The 19,855-nt window shown below is 34.8% G+C and overlaps 1 protein-coding gene and 1 long non-coding RNA gene across 2 annotated transcripts in view; both read right to left on the reverse strand.

The window, feature by feature from the left end:
* Positions 1 to 10,559: 10,559 nt before the first annotated feature.
* On the reverse strand, positions 10,560 to 11,416 carry LOC140955004 (uncharacterized). The gene is made up of 2 exons (XR_012168722.1): positions 11,245 to 11,416; positions 10,560 to 10,830 (listed from the first exon to the last, which is right to left on the reverse strand). It is a non-coding gene; the product is annotated as an uncharacterized lncRNA (long non-coding RNA).
* Positions 11,417 to 12,696: 1,280 nt separating this feature from the next.
* The window catches only part of LOC118050634 (uncharacterized), a 41,656-nt gene continuing 34,497 nt past the window's right edge, over positions 12,697 to 19,855 (reverse strand). Inside the window, exons 2-6 of the mRNA XM_073406708.1 lie at positions 14,365 to 14,508; positions 13,379 to 13,446; positions 13,233 to 13,283; positions 13,100 to 13,159; positions 12,697 to 13,020 (exon numbers count right to left, since the gene is read on the reverse strand). Of these exons, the coding sequence (XP_073262809.1) occupies positions 12,712 to 13,020; positions 13,100 to 13,159; positions 13,233 to 13,283; positions 13,379 to 13,446; positions 14,365 to 14,508 (632 nt within the window). The 3' untranslated portion in view covers positions 12,697 to 12,711. The remainder of the gene's footprint in view (positions 13,021 to 13,099; positions 13,160 to 13,232; positions 13,284 to 13,378; positions 13,447 to 14,364; positions 14,509 to 19,855) is intronic.

The following is a 19,855-nucleotide window of genomic DNA, read 5'->3' on the forward strand; positions in this document are numbered from 1 at the left end:
ACATGATGACTTTACTAGCGATTGGAGAATTTAAATTTTGAGATGCAGATATTGTTGGTGTAGTTTATAAATAAATAAATAAATAATTTTTTATATTACATAAAAAAAAAAAAAAAACATGTTTTAAGTATTTATATATAAATTTTTTGATTATGTGTAAATTAAGTAAAAATGAAGGTGGAAAGACGCTTATAGTAAACTTTCTTAATACTATTACTTGGCATTTATAATATTTTTAAGTCTAATAAAATTTGTTATTAAATTATTTTATTTTTATTTTTTTAAAGGATTTATATATATTCTAAAACTGCTACGGGATCGGTGGTCCCGGTGACTGTGACAATGACTAATTAAAGAAGAAGAAAAAAGCCAGTTGTATACATGCTACATCCCGACCTCATTAATAAGGTGACTTCTTAGAAAGGGGATTAAATTCATGGGATGGTACGTGGAAATGGAACTACGTAGCTCGGGAAATGGACATTAGAGTTGAAAATGATAAAGAGTTCTCGGCAGCCTAGTTTGATTTTTTGCTAGTCTATATTTTCGAAATCTCACTACATAGACAGGAAATCTCAAACCATTGGTACCTATGGAATACAAATCCTATTTTTGTTTCGACTACTGTTTAAATAGCCATATTTTTAATAAAATCAAAGATTATTGAATAAACAAACCTTATGTAGTGCTGCCTAATTTGGAATTGAAGATCAATTGTAAGACAGACAACAAAAAAACATTTTATACTACAATATGCTCTATTGCGAGCTCAGAATCATGCTATAGCCATGAGCACTGCACAAGTGCTCGAAATTAGAACATTGTAAAAGGGATAACAAAGTTTCGCCTTATGAAGCACACAAACCTACAAACTAAGAAGACAAAACAAAAGGCCAAGGAAACTTGAACATGAATCATGCGGGCAGTAGTACTGGCATACAATGGTGACGGTGCTGGGTGTGGGCTGTCATGGAAAAAAAAACATGCTCAACGGAAGAGTTCTTTTTGAGGAAGGAGAGCCAAGTATGCTGCGATGAAGGTGGAGGAAACTTTGATGTTATTAACTACGTTGTGGTGGTGGAGGGTAATGAGGGCTGCCATAGGTATGTGGTGGTGGTTATATTTTTGGTGGTGGAGGAAGACTAGGATGATGGCCATCATTGACTTTTGATGGTGGTAGTGGTCGTGGAGGAGGAGGAGGAGGAGGAGGAGGAGGAGATTCTGGTACTGGTTTCCTTTTTGGACTTGGTTGAATCACAGGAGGATTTCTTTTTGGTGGTGGTGGTGGTGATAGTCGACGTCGTAACGAGACATTAACCATGCAACTGGTTTGTGATAGTATCATCCCATGAAAAATGATGAATGCCAACAAGCAGGAATAGATTTCCATTGCTATTGTGGCTGCCTGCCTGTGTCGAAACTCAAGATATGATAGTGCTTTTTATAGGAAGATGATCAGAGGCATGGAGTTGTTGTTGGTAACTAATTTGGACAAAGCCCAAGTCAAGTCTACTGTACTCCGAAGCCTCAAGTTCTCACGCGTTAGAACATTCAAAAGTTGAGACTTCGAAGACTTTCGTAGAGATTTTTTTGGCAGAAGGACCTAAAAAGAAAAATCGTTTTATCCCTTCCAATGAATTCTAATTTCCCTCTTCTTTTTCGTGATAAATGACTAGGTGTAATCATAAGAGTGATGCCGAGTAAATCGATGCAGCTATAGGATGTATATGGGAAATTAATTAGTTTACCAATGGATATTTCAAATAAGGTAATATAATAGATTACAAATAGTTATTCCGGTAAATGTTTTTTGACAAATAAAAAAAAAATGCAAGCGTTGGCAAAGCTTTTTACACCATGAAAAACAAATTATAATTATGAATAGAAAACTATTATATATGTTTAATAAAATAATTTAAAAATAGAAGGAAATATCATCTAATTATATAATCTTGAATCAAATAACCTTCCCTTGATGAACCTTCTTTGGTAAACATGAATGATTAAAGAGGGAAAAAGGAGAGAACATAATTTAATTAATTGGCTTCAAGACTACCAGTCTAATGGTAACCTCTGTCTTGGTAGGTTAAGAGCTTGAATATATCATATATACTTACGGTATTCTTTTGGAGCTTTTAATTCATTTTTTTTTTCTAGTCTATATTTTCGAAATCTCACTACATAGATTATCATTTCAAAATCAATGATTATATATATATATATATATATAAACCCTATTGTAGTGCTACCCTAATTTGGTATTGAAGATCTAATAGTAAGACAGACAACAAAAAAACATTTTATGTTTGGCAATGAAATTTTACAATCAATAGGGAGCTATATAGGAGATATTACAATATGCTCTATTGCGAGCTCAGAATCATGCTATAGCCATGAGCACTACACAAGTGCACGAAATTAGACATTGTACAAGGGATAACAAAGTTTCGCCTTATTGAAACACACAAACCTACAAACTAGGAAGAAAAACCAAAGGCCAAGGAAAACTTGCACATGAATCATGCGGCAGTACTGGCATACAATGGTGACGGTGCTGGTGTGGCTGTCATGGCAAAAAAAACATACTCATTGGAAGAGTTCTTTTCAAGGAAGGGGAGCCAAGTATACTGCGATGAAGGTGGTGACAACTTTGATGTTATTAACTACGTTATGGTGGTGGACTTGGAGGGTAACGAGGCTACCATAGGTGTGTGGTGGTGGTAATATTTTTGGTGGTGGAGGAAGACTGGTATGAAGGCCATCATTGAGTAATTTTGATGGTGGTGGTCTTGGTGCTAGGATAATTCATGATCATGATTGTGTTAGTGGTTGTGGTTGTGGTTGTGGTTGTCATAATAATAGTAGTCGTAGTCGCGTAAATGACATCAACCATGCAACTGGTTTGTGATAGTATCAGGATGAAAAATGATGAATGCCAACAAGTAGGAATAGATTTCCATTGCTATTGTTGCTGCCTGCCTATGTGGAAACTCAAGATGATTGTGCTTTTATAGGAAGTTGAGACGTCGAAGACTTACTATTCCTATATATTTCGTTGACATTTTTCTGGCAGAAGAACCCAAAAACAAAAATCGTTTTTTCCCTTCCAATGAATTCTAATTTCCCTCTTCTTTTCGTGATAAATGATAAAGTGTAATTAAAAAAATAAACAAAAAATAATTTAAAAAACACTGCTAACTAATCAAATAATTTTTTTTTTATGGTTGAGCAAAAAATAAAAACTACAATGATGTATGCATTTGTTTGTTTTTTTTTTTTCTGGGTCTTCACAGTTTCTTACAACTTTTAAGCATGGTTGGACAAGTGAATTTTTAAAGGCCTAGAATCAAGTTTGATTTTAGTTCCTTTAATTTTGATTATGGATTTTTTCTATAGATATGGGCTCCCTAATTCACAATTTTAATTCCTTTAACTTTGATCTCAATTTCTCAATCACCATCTCTAAGATTCGTTAGAAAAAGTCCAACAACTAATTCACAATATCAACATAGAAGAGTGAACACACCAAAAAGTCCAACAACTAATTCACATCTTTACATTTATAACTATACATCCTTTTCATAATCGTTTAAAAGACAAGGGTATTAATAGCATGATGACTTTACTAACGATTGGAGAGTTGTTGTTTATGAGGATTGGAGAGTTTAAATTTTGAGATGCAGATATTGTTGGCGTTTAATGAAACCATATACTTCTCAAAAAAAATATAAAAAAACACATGTTTTTTAAGTATTTATAAGTATAAATTTTTTATTATGTAGTCAATTAAGTAAAAGTCAGGGTTCAAAGATGCCTTCTAATAAACTTTCTTATATTATTATATAAATATTTATAATATCAAAAGATATTATTTGGTATTTATAATATTTTCAAGTCTAATAAAATTTGTTATTACACAAAAACATTAAATACAATAATGTATTTTTTTTTTTCAAGTATTTAGATATATTCTGAAACTGCTACGGGATCGGTGGTCCTGGCGACTGTGACAATGACTAATTAAAGTCAAGACAAAAAAAAAAAAAAAAAAAGCCAGTTGTATACATGCTACATCCCGACCTCATTAATTAGGTGACTTCTTAGAAAGCGGATTAAATTCATGGGATGGTACGTGGAAATGGAACTACGTAGCTCGGGAAAAGTAACTACAGAGGTGATGGACATGAAAGTTGAAAATGATGATCGTTATCGGCAGCCTAATTTGAATTTTTGCTAGTCTATATTTTTGAAATCTTACATAGACTATCATTTCAAAGTAAATATATTATTCGAACCGATTGCCAGGACAGGAAATCTCAAACCATTGGTACCTATGGAATACAAACCCTATTTTTGTTTCGACAACTGTTTAAATAGCCATATTTTTAATAAAATCAAAGATTATTGAATAAACAAACCTTATTGTAGTGCTGCCCTAATTTGGAATTGAAGATCTAATTGTAAGACAGACAACAAAAAAACATTTTATACTACAATATGCTCTATTGCGAGCTCAGAATCATGCTATAGCCATGAGCACTGCACAAGTGCTCGAAATTAGACATTGTAAAAGGGATAACAAAGTTTCGCCTTATTGAAGCACACAAACCTACAAACTAAGAAGACAAAACAAAGGCCAAGGAAAACTTGAACAGGAATCATGCGGCAGTAGTACTGGCATACAATGGTGACGGTGCTGGTGTGGCTGTCATGGCAAAAAAAACATACTCAACGGAAGAGTTCTTTTTGAGGAAGGAGAGCCAAGTATACTGCGATGAAGGTGGAGGAAACTTTGAAGTTATTAACTACGTTGTGGTGGTGGAGGGTAACGAGGGCTACTATAGGTGTGTGGTAGTGGTAATATTTTTGGTGGCGGAGGAAGACTAGGATGACGGCCATCATTGACTTTTGGTGGTGGTGGTCTTGGAGGAGGAGGAGGAGATTTTGGAATAGGAATAAATGGTGGTTTTGGTAGTGGACGAATAATAGGACTGTTTTTTGGTGCTGGTGGTGGTGGTGGTCGACGTCGTAACGAGGCATTAATCATGCAACTGGTTTGTGATAGTATCATCCCATGAAAAATGATGAATGCCAACAAGTAGGAGTAGATTTCCATTGCTATTGTGGCTGCCTGCCTGTGTCGAAACTCAAGATGATTGTGCTTTTTATAGGAAGATGATCAGAGAGCGTGCGAATGATTTGTCAAATAAAATGCGAACTTAGAATCTTTGATTAGTTAGCTGTAACCCGTGAAACAGGCATGCAGTTGTTGGTGGTAATTAATTTGGACAAAGCTCAAGTCAAGTCTCTACGGCTGCGTTTGTTTTGCAACTGTTTTAATGATTGCGGTGAAAAAAATACAATAAGTTTTTCGGTAATAAATTAAATTGTGTTTTATTATCATAGGTTTCATTAAAAAATTAAATTTAAAATGTAGTTTTTATAAAGTAATTTTTATATATTTTTTTAATTAAGTTTCATAAAATCCTATTTATTTTTTTATTAAGTTCCATACCTAACTATACTTTTTAAAATTATAACTATAAAAACTACCTCAAAAACAAACACACTCTTCGCCTACTCTACTATGAAGCCTCAAGTTCTCACGCGTTAGAACATTCAAAAGATGAGACTTCGAAGACTTACTATTCGTATCTATTTCGTTGAGATTTTTTTGGCAGAAGAACCTAAAAAGAAGAATCGTTTTTCCCTTCCAATGAATTCTAATTTCCTTCTTCTTTTTCGTGATAAATGACAAGGTGTAATCATAAGAGTGATGCCGGGTAAATCGAGGCAACTAGAGGAATTAGGATGTATATGGGAAATTAATTAGTTTACCAAATGGAGATTTCAAATAAGGTAATATAATAGATCAGAAATAGTTAGCACTAGCCTATGTCCTCTCACTCCACTGCAGTTCGGGTAAATATTTTTTGACAAATAAAACAAATGCAAGCGTTGGCAAAGCTTTTTACACCATGAAAACAGATTTAGCCAACGCAACTTTCATGAATCATTACCTTTTTCTTATCTTGGTATGCCCTTAGGAGCTAATCCCAGGCAAATCTCTACTTGGAAGGTTGTCATTAACAAATTCACGATAGCTTTTCCTCATGGATGCTTAGTATGGCAGGAAGAATATGTTATATTAAGAGTGTTCTAAACTCATTGCCCATATACTTTTTGCCAATATTCTTAATGCCTAAAGGGGTATGCAAGCTTCTGGCATCCATTCAAATGAGATTCCTTTGGGCAGGGGTTGCTAAATAAAGAAAGATTTGTAAGGTTTAAGTACCGGGTCCTTGCTCGAAATGCATAAAGCTATGTTTCTCAAATGGCTTTTGTGACTAAGCACAAAATGTAAAGGTAAATGGAGAGATTTAGGAAGCATTTGCACCGCGTTCCTACCAAATTTAAATTATTTTTTTTTATTAAAATTTAATACGATTTGTATTTTTTACATCTTTTTGATGTGCTGATGTCAAAAATAATTTTTAAAAAATAAAAAAATCATTGGCATGCATTTCGGCACGAAAAGTTATTTGAAAAGCAACCGCTACCACACTGTCAAACATGCTCTTAATATGCAAAAAGCACCTCCCAAGTTTCGAGAATGGTCGTCATTATTTCAACAAGAAAATATCATGTATTTGAGAGGTAATAATGAAAACAATAAATTGTTAAGGATTATCTACAACACAAACAATAATCATCCGCTGCAGATAAATAAACTCACGTATGTTATATACCTACCCTCTGAAGGCTCCTTGTAAACATACAATTTCAGCTGAAACAAACTTCTAGTCATTATATTTATATTACATGCAGCTTGTACGTTACCTTATAAAAGGAGTTCACGTCAATAAAGAAAGTATGTTCAGTAATTTCCTTATGGTATCAAAGCTTACCCTTTCTCTCACAAGACTCCCCAACATGGCCTAAACTGTAGACGTTGTCATCATAAACTCTGAAATTCATGGCAATGGTGATACTCATCTCATTGCCTTTAATGCTAGTTCTCAACTTCCCCTGAAATTAACACCCTCAAATTTTCCTTCCTGACGTGCTCAATTAATGTCCTTGCTTATAGGCTACAACCTACAAGGATATATTGATGGAACCACTGGTTGTCCATCACAAACATTACATGATCCAACTACTGGATCATCTACTGCAGGTAATTCAAATCCTGCTTTCTGGCGCAGGTTTCGGCAAGATAACTTACTCCTTCATGCAATCCTTGCAGTTGTTTCAGAACCAGTTCTGCCACTAATCACCACTTCCACCACTGCCCGTGATGCATGAGTAAAAATACAACGACTGTATGCAAACCGATCACGCATGCATGTCATGCAACTCAAGGAAGAATTGACACTTATACAAAGAGGAAGCCAGCCAGTTTCAGATTATCTCAACACTGTCAAAAGACTAGTTGATGAACTCACTGTCATAGATACTCCCATCTGTATAGATGACATTACGTTATATATTCTCAATGGGATAGGGGCAAAATTTCATGATATAGGAACCACAATACGAACTAGAGAAACATCCCTCACATTTAAAGAACTCCATGATGTATTAATCAGTCATGAAAATTATCTCAAACGTATTGATGCCTCCAACTCCAGATTAATAGCCACTATCAATACAACTTAACACAGCAGATACTTCAAACCAACACGATCTTCAAACCCTCCTGCTGGTTACTACAAATCCAATCAACGTAGATACGTTTCCAGAGACAAATCCAGTCAGCCTCCACTAATTTGTCAACACACCAAAGGGCACTCAGCTAAGACATGTCGTAAGGTATCACGGCTAATATCTACAAATTGTGCGGCTACAAATGGTACACAGGAGAAAAAATGGTTCATGGACTCAGCAGCATCACATCACATTACCTATGTTCTTACAAACCTCTCAATTCACTCTGAATACGATGGAACAGATAAAGTAGTCATCGGTGATGGCTCAGGTTTGAAAATAACACATGTTGGCTCTATGTCATTGAGCTCATTGTCAAAATCTTTTCTTCAGCATCACATCACATTACCTCTGTTCTTACAAACCTCTCAATTCACTCTGAATACGATGGAACAGATAAAGTAGTCATTGGTGATGGCTCAGGTTTGAAAATAACACATGTTGGCTCTATGTCATTGAGCTCATTGTCAAAATCTTTTCTTCTGCATAATACTCTATGTGTTCCAAACATACACAAGAAGTTAGTTTCAGTTCATAACTTTACCCGCTCAAATAATATCTACATAGAATTTCATCTATTCTATTCTCTTGTGAATGATCGGAACACAGGGACAACAATACTTCGCGTTGACTGCTAGGATGGTGTCTATCCACTGCCATAGCTATCATCAATCAAGAAACCTTCAGCACTTGCACTTATCGGTGAAAGAACCTCCATTAATCTTTGGCACACACGACTTGGTCATCCCTCCACCAAAATATATCATTTTCTAATTAATTGGTTTTCCCTTCCAGTTTTAGGCTCCAGCCAAACTTTATCAACTCTGTGTTTAGCTTGTCAATGCAATAAAAGTCATCAATTATCTTTTTCCAAAACATCACTTACAAGCATACATCCTCTAGAATACATCTACACATATACATATATATGGGGGCCAGCAGCATCAACCTCCATTGATGGTTATCGATATTATGCTTTATTTGTAAATCATTTCACAAAGTATTACAAGTTATTTCCAATTCATTACAAAAATAATGTTCGATCCATATTTATTCAATTAAAAGGATTTGTTGAAAAACAGTTTGGTTTTCAAATTAAGAATCTATACTCTAATAATGGCGGTGAGTATCAAAGTCTGTATTAGTTTCTATTCGCTCAGTCCATAAACATGCTCATCACTACTCCACACACACCTCTACAAAATGGGACAAGTGAACGAAGACATTAACCATGCATATATGGAGGACTGCTTTTTGGTGGTGGTGGTAGTGGTGATAGTCGACCTAACGAGACATTAACCATGCAACTGGTTTGTGATAGTATCATCCCATGAAAGATGATGAATGCCAACAAGTAGGAATAGATTTCCATTGCTATTGTGGCTGCCTGCCTGTGTCGAAACTCAAGATGATAGTGCTTTTTATAGGAAGATGATCAGAGGCATGAAGTTGTTGTTGGTAATTAATTTGGACAAAGCTCAAGTCAAGTCTACTGTACTCTGAAGCCTCAAGTTCTCACGCGTTAGAAAATTCAAAAAGTTGAGACTTCGTAGACTTACTATTCCTATCTATTTCGTTGAGATTTTTTTGGCAGAAGAACCTAAAAAGAAAATTCGTTTTTTCCCTTCCAATGAATTCTAATTTCCCTCTTCTTTTCGTGATAAATGACAAAAGTGTGATAAAAAAAAAAAAATAATAATTTAAAAAACGCCGCTAATTAACGCGTTACCGAATGGAATGGTTACAGCAAAACTTAAAGACTATTTATTGCAAGGTGAAAGGAATAAGAAACGACTAGTGAGACGACTAGGGTGAGTCGTTAGAGGAAAGAGCTAACTTTATATTCATTAAAATCTCATCAAACTTCATTGTATTGATTAGAAAAACACAGTAAGATTAAAAATCCGTCAATCTAGCAAAATACGAAGATAATCAAGATAATACCGTATGAATATAAAAGAGGGGGCGGTGGAGGAAGAGGTCGGTGATATGGTTGAAATAAAAATAATAATTAAAATAGTTAGATGGTATTATAAATATATTATTTTTTGTAACATATTTTATAGAATTTTATGACCTGTAAATACTTTTTAGCAAATAAATAAATTTTATGGATGACTATATGGATGACTATAAAAATAATTTTCAAAAAATAAACATAGAAAAATCTAGAAAATATTTTCCTGTCAACTCTTAATTGTTTTTATTGAAATTCAAACAAAATACTAAATTGGACATGCATTAAGATGGGAAAATGAAGTACATGGATTACATATTAAATTATTAAATCAGACATCAAAAATATTTATACTATCAAGAGTTTTTTTTTTTTTCAAATTGTATATTTTAGGAGAAAGTAAAAATGGACAAAATGTTTTTTTAATTTTAAATTTTAATTTACTCATAATATTTTTTACCCAAAAGTAATAATTGGCAAATATTTAGTATCAATAATTAGCTCCATTTAACCATAATTAATTATATATTTATACCTTTTTTAATGAGAAGTTTGCCAATATGTCATATATATATATATATATATATATATATATATATATGGGCTTGGCATGCAGATGGCCTAGCCACTAAATGGCAATAAAGCTCTGCCTAATAGATTTAAGATATAATTCTTTAGCATTTCATGAGTCGTCCAGTCGTTCCATTCATCAATTTGTTCACTATTTGCTTACAAAAACAAAAACAAAAAAGAATCTTTGCATTATTAATAAAAACTTAAAAGATGGGGAAAATGTCATTAGTTCTTAAATTACGGACATTAAGAAAAAGTTTCATTAAATTAACAAAGAAATATGGAAAATAAATTATTTCTATAAGATGCATTTGGGGAAAAATGAGAAAAATTGTAAATAACTATTAAAAATAAATAAATGTAAAGCTCCATCACTAGTGTAGTGTCTGTTTTATGTAAAATATTTTACATGACTGTTTTTCGGACACCTCACAAACTAAGTTAGCATACAGCCACACAAGAGATGGCAAAGTGGCCTCCAAACTCAATACTTACAAGCTGCATTGAGGCTCCCTTCAATCCCACAATTTGTATAGAACTCTTTCGGAGCAGAATCATGATTGTTTCAGCCCTCTTACAGCTGCTGCAAATATCTAGAAAGCCAAGGGATCACACTGGTCATGAACCGGCAGTTTGTATAGTAATTATAGGGATCAACTAAATCACAAAAAAGATCAGAATCATGCCATACGGATATGAAATGAGAGATGAGGTCCATAAGGATGTGCATCCAGTGCCTTATGCTTGTAGCATTAGCTCACAACCAAACATAGGATCTTGGTCAAAATTAATTTGTATTTGGATCAAAGACATCTGAAAATGGAATCCGACTTGAAAATGCCAAGATTTTCCTAGTATATTATATTGCAACACAAGCACGAGCTATTCACATGCATATTCCTCTCATACATGATTAAATCTGGAAAGGTGCTTTTCTAAAGGAGCCAAAAACAGAAAAAAACTAAAAACAACAAAAACAAATCACTGGTTATATGTCAAGAAAAAACCTTAGTAGAAGCTCCGGGAATCTGTTTCAGATCTTCACGAGTTTGACCGCGGCTATTGCTTTCCTCACACTTAATGGGATTGAGTTGCTCTGTTTTACTTGGAACTGAGGCCTCCTCACCAGAACCTCCAACTGAACAGCTCTCTAGCATTTTATCTTCTTCCAATGATTTGCTGTCTTTTTTTGGAATAAGTCGATATATTGAAAGGGCTAACCAGAAGGTAGCCAAAAACAAGATACATGAAAAAAAAAAAATCACAATAACAAAAAGCAAACACAAAAAGAAAGGAAAAGAAAGTCAACAGATACATAACCGAAAAAGGACATTAGGAATGATGAAGCTGATACGCCATGCTAAAAGCCTTTATTTGGTGTTAGACCAATCTATAATACCTTCAGGACCCATAATTAAAGAAGTGCCAGTAGCCATGAAGAACTTATCTGCAGACTTGAGCCAATTTGAGAGGCGATAAAGAATTAAGGAGAAAATATCTTTGAAGGTCGCAGTTCCATCATTGAAGATTACCTTGTTCCTCATAAGCCATATACTCCAGCTAACACAACAAGAAAGCATAGACCAAGCCTTACGCTGGAATTTTCCGAACACTAGGTTGGGCCATTGATGTAAAAGATCATCCACACAGCAGGGAAGGCAACCACTAATACCCCACCAATCCAAGAATTTCATCCATAATTTCCACACTGGTCTACAATGGAGGAGAAGATGATTTGAAGTCTCAATCTCATTTTCACAAAAGATACAAAAGGCTTGATCAACTGGGATTATATTACGGCAAAGTAAGAAATCCTTAGTGCACAGTCTATTCTGAACAGCTAGCCAAAGAAAGATTTGAACCTTATGGGGGACCCTTTTTTGCCATATCGAAGCCTTGAAAGTTCTAAGCCCTGGATTCACAATCCTGTCAATAAGTAAAGAACAAGTTTTAACTGTATACCCTCCATCTGTTGAAGAGGACCAGACTTTTTTATCTAAAGTTGTTGCCTTTATTCGAAAGCTTTCTAGAGATGAGAGAAGGTAGACGACCTGCTCAGTTTCAAAGAGGAACAATTGTCTCCTCCAAGCTAACTCCCACTTCCATTCTCCTTGCTCCCAAATTCCCATGTCAGCAATTGTGGCATTCGGTTTAGTGGTAAGAATGTAGAGTCGTGGGTAGATGACTTTCAATGGAGAGCTATCAAACCAAACATCAGACCAGAATCGAGTCAGAGAGCCATTTCCCACTACAAATCTGCAATTATTGGCTAAAGCTGAAGAGACAGAGTCTGTTGAGGTCATAAGGGATGTTATATCCCTCCAGATACAAGACAATCTTCTACTAAAAATAGGGAAACCATTTTCAAACACCGGCTTGAATTTGTTGAATATCATCTTCTTCCACAGCTCATTACCAGGAAGAGAAAGCCTCCAAATCCACTTGAAAATAGCTATTTTTAGTATATTTATGGTTTAGTGGTATGAATCCAATGATTTGCTGTCTGGTCGACCACTGCTTGTGGAGTTGGAATAGCTATTTGTTGTGGTATTAGATACAAGGTTTTGATCTTTCTTGTTGAACTGTGTAGCTGCTGCTCGTGCACCAGCAATGGCTGCACTGAGACCTTCAGATTTCTCCACAACAGATGCTTTATTGTCAGAGAATCCCACAGAAATAGAACCTGGTTCCAGGGAAAACTGATCTTGAGGATTTGGGAGAGGGAATTTTACTGGCATTGGACCTTTAACAGGGACGAGACCTCTAATTGCAGCCTCATGGATCTGTGAGACAGGAATATGTTAATCCCAAGCACATAAAAAGCACAGGTCACGACATTTAACTTTGATGTACTGCATATACCTTCCTTTCCAAGTTATAAACACCTTGATACCCTCGCATCTCAAAAGGAACTAATAATTTCTGCATTTGTTGAGGTAAAATGATCAGCAAGCTAAGCACATTTTCAAATAATATATATTCACAGATTGCATACCTGTGGCTGCTCACAAAGCCAGCAAAAATCTGTTTGTCCTTCTAGCCTCACCTGTAGCAAAGAAACTCATCTAGATTAGTCACCAGATACACAAAAATATCAGATGACATACGTTAACGGACAGAAGGTAAGAAACAGCTGCCCACCCCGTCAGGTACTGCCTCCCAGCTTGCTAGCTCTTCACATTTCAAACAGCCAACCACTTCAACACACCCTGTATAATATATAAAGATATCGTATTTTGTATTCACAAGACAAAACAGGAAGCAGCGTTCTAACAATGCTCACTGGTTGTCACAACGCATAATCTAAAACTACAGAAAATAAGTTGAGGCTTCCTACTTCAGCTCAGGATAAACATCACGGTCATGTTTGTTTGTGGAGAATTTTACAGCTTTGGGAAAAAAAAATTCTACAGAGCACTGGAAAACAGCTAAAAGTTGTTTTCCAAATTCTCCACTATAGAAAACTAGGGCACTGCTTGTTCCCCTCTCATTCTATCTCTTTGTCATTCATTACTTTCAGGATAAGCCAAATGATGAAACCCTTATTTTCTATTTTAGAAAAATATTAGCAACCCTATGCGCAGGAGGTTGCTATTGTTGATCATTCACAAGAAGTTGAGGAGCATTTCCAATAGTTATGGGCAGGCGCATAAGAGGTCATGCACAAACATTCATATTAAACCCAGATCATGTTCTACTCTGGCCTGCCCATCCAGCAATTAAGTGGAAATTTAATTTGGTTTGATGCATTGTCAACACCCAAGGCTAGCCAGCATCTTTAGCCATGTGTGAGAGCACCCATGCTAGAAACCAATAACCATGTTTGTGAAATGGTCACACAGATTCCTCACTCCATTCATGAGATGGGACCAAAAATTTATGCCTACAGCATGATCTTAAGCCACAGTTGACTTACTGCTCCCTTTCATAGTAAAAAAATATATAGAGAGAGAGAGAACTCACAATTCTGAAAACAAAAAATGACACAAAGTGGTACCAGCAAATCCAAAACAAATTATTTCATGAATCTACAGAATTCATTGAGAGGAAAAGAAAGTGTTGAATTTGTTGCTAAGACTTGAGAAAAACATAGAAACACATGATATCAAAAGTACTCATGCAGATACCTAAGAGTCTTGAAACAGGATAATGTTCCGGAAACTTTAAGTCAGTAATGCCATTCACTGCATAAATTTCTCTATAGAAGTCTTCCATCGCTTTGATTGTATCTTCCTCCGGAACTTTACTTGCAGCATGAATCCAAAGGCGGCCTTCAAAATAGAAGATTCTTTACACTTAATAACAACTTCAACAAGAGGGGAAAAAAAGAGTAATGCTGAATCTATTACTTCATATTTATGAAATAAATGGAGTGTCCCCTGGACTTCCCACAAAAACATGCGTCATACAATTGTGGTCAAAGGGTTCCATAGTTAAGCCCCAAGACCTTTACTGGCTGTCAACTTTAAATTTGTTTATGCTTGTATTGATATAGATATTTGAATTCCAAGAAATCATTCCTTCCCAACATTGGTTAAATGATCATATCTTAATATTATAGAACCAGATTATCAAGTGGTGCATTGATTGTCCTATAAACAGTACCAACTAATTCATTTCCATGACAAAATAAAAATCCAAAAGGAAAAGTTGAAGTGTGCCTTAACAGAACAACTGGTGAGGAGAATTTTCATTGAAGGTAGCTACAGCAATGAGAAGGCATCTTGTCATAGGAGATTGATTTCACTTCTCTTATCCATGACTCTTCCATAGCCCACAAAGAAAAACTTAACCAAACTTCTGAGTTATCTAATAAGACAAACACATGTGTAGGTTATGTTATTCAAGCAAATCAATCCTAACATTTTTCTCAACGATGCTTCAAAACATTTAACTCATGCTAAGAACCACAACCTAATATTTCATTTCACGATAAACTAGGATAAACTTTTCTTGTGTTGTCTTTGTATCGGCGTACTTGTACATCTTGGAGTTTCCTCTTTTGAAAGATGAAACATGATACAAGAAGATACTCCTTTTCTTTTCTTTTTCTAAATTGAGCAAACTTCCTAAGATTAAACCAAAGAGGTAACCTCTTTTTCTAAATTGAGCAAACTTCCTAAGATTAACCCAAAGAGGTAACCAACATCCAACACCATGGAGGCATTCAATTTCCCTTAACCTTTCTTTTCCACTTTGCCATTTGAATTGAAATTCAACCATTCAAGTATCCAATTTAGCAAACAAGACAAAACCACAGCCTAAATAAAAACAAAACAGTGGTTTCAAACTTCTGTTATCTCATCAATACTTAGTATCATTCAAACCCTTAAAAATCAAAAGAGCAAAAAAAGTTTCAGCTAATTAAGCACAGCCTTCTGATAAACAAAAAAAACAAATCATTCCTTTCTTCTTCCCTGCTTTTCTCATCAACCAAACAACACCAAACTCCAAAGAAACAAGCTCTTAATATTTACTAAGCACAAAACTTGAACATGGTACCAATATCATTAATGCTTGACAGCACGTTTTGGCCCCGAGTGTTTCCGGATGTGCCTCGTGGATATTAGCAGTGTTTTCTTTTTAAGAAGAAGTCTACCATTTTTAAACTTCTCTCAAATCTTGAGAATATTCTTGTTGTTAATGCCATTTACAGTTTTTTCTGGAGCTATAGCTAGTACTTGCACTGCTTCTGGATCGGTGGTGCTGGTGACTGTGATGATGAGTAAATTAGAGTAAAAAAATTCACGACAGACAAAGCAGTTTAGGATCTTCTATTAACTATTAACTAAATTGTATACATGATATAGTTACTCTTGTGTCCAATTAAAAAACGAGATCCTTCCTTCTCTTGATTTTGGTGTCGTGATTATTGACAAGGCAAAAAAAAAGATGGAAGTGTTTTAGCCTTGCGTTTCAAAAGGATAAAAAAACAAAAAAGAAGATGTTGGAGTGCAAAACACCTCATGCTGTGAAAGTAATTCTTAGTATTGATTGATGGGATATCCTCAGTCATGCTACTCCCTCCTTGCGTGCCCATTCTTTTAAAACTCTTGAATTTTTATATTTTTATATACTGATATTAAAAATAAAATTTCAAAAATGAAACAAGCAACGAGGCTATCATATAAAAAAAAAACACTCAAGGCTATTATCATATAAAAAATCTCGACCTCATTAATTAGGTGACTTCTTAGAAAGGGGGATTAAATTCATGGGATGGTACGTGAATTGAGAAGGCCTAAACATGCATGCCAGATGGTGTTGGAAACCTTTGTAGCTTGAAATGCAACTGGATTGGAAGATGTTGGGAGGGCACATAATTAATAGGTACATACTAGCATCAACAAATCCTTTAACTATCACTCGTCTGGTCTACAAGTCCTTTATTAAAAAGCCTCATAGATAAAATACAAAGCAACAATTGTGATCAGCAGTAAATTGAGAAACAGAGAGTAGTCTCTTTTTAAGAGTTGGAACAATAAGAGCATTTTTAATGGTGAGTGGAGTACGAGGGACTTTAGAAGTACCAATAGCAGGCTTGCAGCCATTCCTGGTGCAGGAGAAGCAAAATTAATCATGGGCACATATTAACATGAAATACAGGGCGTGAGTCTTCCATTATAGCAATAGATACAGTTTATCGTAGAGTGCTAAGTGAAATTACTGTTTTAATCATTGGTACCTATGGAATAGAAACCCTATTTTAGTTTCGACTACTGTTTAAATAGCCATATTTTTAATAAAATCAAAGATTATTAAATAAACAAACCTTATTGTAGTGCTACCCTAATTTGGTATCGAAGATCTAATTGTAAGACAGACAACAAAAAAACATTTTATGTTTGGAAAGAAATTTCACAATCAATAGGGAGCTATAGAGGACTAGAGCTCCCTATTACAATATGCTCTATTGCGAGCTCAGAATCATGCTATAGCCATGAGCACTGCACAAGTGCTCGAAATTAGACATTGTACAAGGGATAACAAAGTTTCGCCTTATTGAAACACACAAACCTACAAACTAGGAAGAAAAAACAAAGGCCAAGGAAAACTTTGTTGGTGGTGGAGGAAGACTAGTATGAAGGCCATCATTGAGTACTTTTGGTGGTGGTGGTCATGGTGCTGGATGAATAATAGGTTTTTTTTTATGTAGTGATGGTCGATGTGGTGGTGGTGGTGGTGGCCGTGGTGATGGTCGACGTGGTCGTTGTGGACGTTGTCGTGGCGGTAATGGTCGACGTCGTAGTGGTGGTAATGGTGGTAGTCTTGGTGGTGGTCGTATTCCGGGTGGTAGTTTAAATGATATGGCATTAACCATGCAACTGGTTTGTGATAGTATCATCCCATGAAAAATGATGAATGCCAACAAGTAGGAATAGATTTCCATTGCTATTGTGGCTGCCTGCCTGTGTCGAAACTCAAGATGAATGTGCTTTTTATAGGAAGATGATCAGAGAGCGTGCGAATGATTTCTACTGTACTCTGAAGCCTCAAGTTGTCAAATAAACCAAGTTTTATGATTGACTATAAAATATTTTTTAGAAACAAATACATGAAAATCTAGAAAATATTTTTCTGTAAAATATTTCAAGCAAAACAAATAGACTATTAATTTTGTTTTATTAAAATCCAAATAAATACTTAATTGGACATGTATTAAAATGGGCAAATGAAGTAAATAGATTACATATTAAATTATTAAATCAGACATAAAAAAAATTTGTATACCATCAAGAGTTGTTCTTTTTTTTTAAGAGGAGATATTTTACCGGTATTGAGTATAATTCATTAGTTATTTTGCCAAGAAAAGATCAACCGAATTACTAGAACCAAAAAACTAGCAACCTTATCTCATGCCTCGGCTTGGCCTTCAAGCTCACGGGATAGAATCAAATTTCATCTCTATTAATTTCAGTTCATAATTGGTGGGCTGATGCTTTAACTAATTTAGTGAGAGCTCAATCTAGAATGATTAAAATAGATTTTCTAGCTTAGACATATAAATAAGAATAGTCAACATTGTACAACGAATCAAAGCCACTGCTGTTATTGTACCAGCTCATTACAGCTGTCCAGGCACAGTGTCAGGGAGAAGGATCATGGGCAACTAATTAATTATACATAAGACTACTTAATGTATGAGATCAGAGTATAATTGGTGGTCTTTTAAAAAAAAAAAAAATGCCAAGAGGACCACATGGTATGGCAAGTGGCAAAACGTAGAAAGGGGCCATTTACCCCAAGTGAAGGCAAAACTACAGACATACTTCAACAGTCTTATCCTGTTCTCATACAATCCCGAGAATGATCACCGATCTTTTGTGATCCTCTTCACGTGCTGTCCAGTGGCACTAGCATCACTCCTTGTTCAATAGGATCATGCATGTACTTAGCTTCAAAACAGTTGAGCATTGCTCTAGTAAGCTGGACAGGAACCCATTTGTTAGTCTTGATGAATAAAATTTATTTAAACAACTTGTATTCTAAAAGACAAAATAAGTTTGAGAAATGCAATAATGATACGACAATGACAAATATTTTATAAAAGTTATTGTACATGTTGTGTATTTCAGAGTATGCAGAGAAAAGATACTATATATATATATATATATATATATATATATAGAGAGAGAGAGAGAGAGAGAGAGAGAGAGAGAGAAATAAATGAATGAGGGTTCGGACAGATAGAAAATTAATTGGAGAGAACATGAACAGAGAAAATGAAGAAAGAAGACAACTGAATAATTGATCAAAACGTGTGACTCCCTCCCTCTTTTCCTTTTAAAATATAAAACAAAAACGAGACACAACTATTCTTATTAAAGAAGCATCTTAATTTATCAGGTAAAGTTTTATGATATAATTTATATTATTCTTTAATATATCCTCTCAATTAAAAGCTTTTTAAACTTGAAACTTGTACAGTTTTACATTACCTTATACTTGATTTATAAAGGTTTAAGTATCGGGTCGTTACTCGAAATGCATAAAGCTATGTTATTCAAATGGCTTAAGCACAAAATGTAAAGGTAAATGGAGAAATTTAATCTGCAAAAAGCACCTCCCAAGTTTCGACAATGGTAATTCATTATTTCAACAAGAAAATATCATGTATTTGAGAGGTAATAATGAAAACAATAAATCCATCAAGAATTTATGCATAAGTTTTAAGAAATAGCACTAGATTTATAGTCGGGAATGACGAGCATGTTAACTTTTGGAATGATATGTGGTTGGGAGATTCATCGTTGAAAAATAGATACATGAGACGGTATAGAATGTCTATATGTGACAATTTTGAACATGGGTTCATGGTGTAATGGATTCTGGACATGGCAGTAGGGTTGGACAATAGAGTTGAAGGCTTTTGATCTTGATCAAGTTTTTTTCCCTACAAGGCCTCCTGAACGAGATTCAGCTGTTTCGATGGAAACCAGATGCTAATGTCGAGTAAATAAGAATGGAACTTGCTCTTTGAATGATTTCTTAGAATAAATTTAACAGACTTTGCTCCAAAGGTTATTGTCAAGTAAATAAGAATTGCTTTTTAATATTAAATTTGACTGATAGTAATAAATTAATTAGAAAGCTTTTTAATTAATTTACTCATAATGT

The sequence above is a fragment of the Populus alba genome, chromosome 19 (genome assembly GCF_005239225.2).
Source record: "Populus alba chromosome 19, ASM523922v2, whole genome shotgun sequence".
NCBI classification, from domain to species: domain Eukaryota; kingdom Viridiplantae; phylum Streptophyta; class Magnoliopsida; order Malpighiales; family Salicaceae; genus Populus; species Populus alba.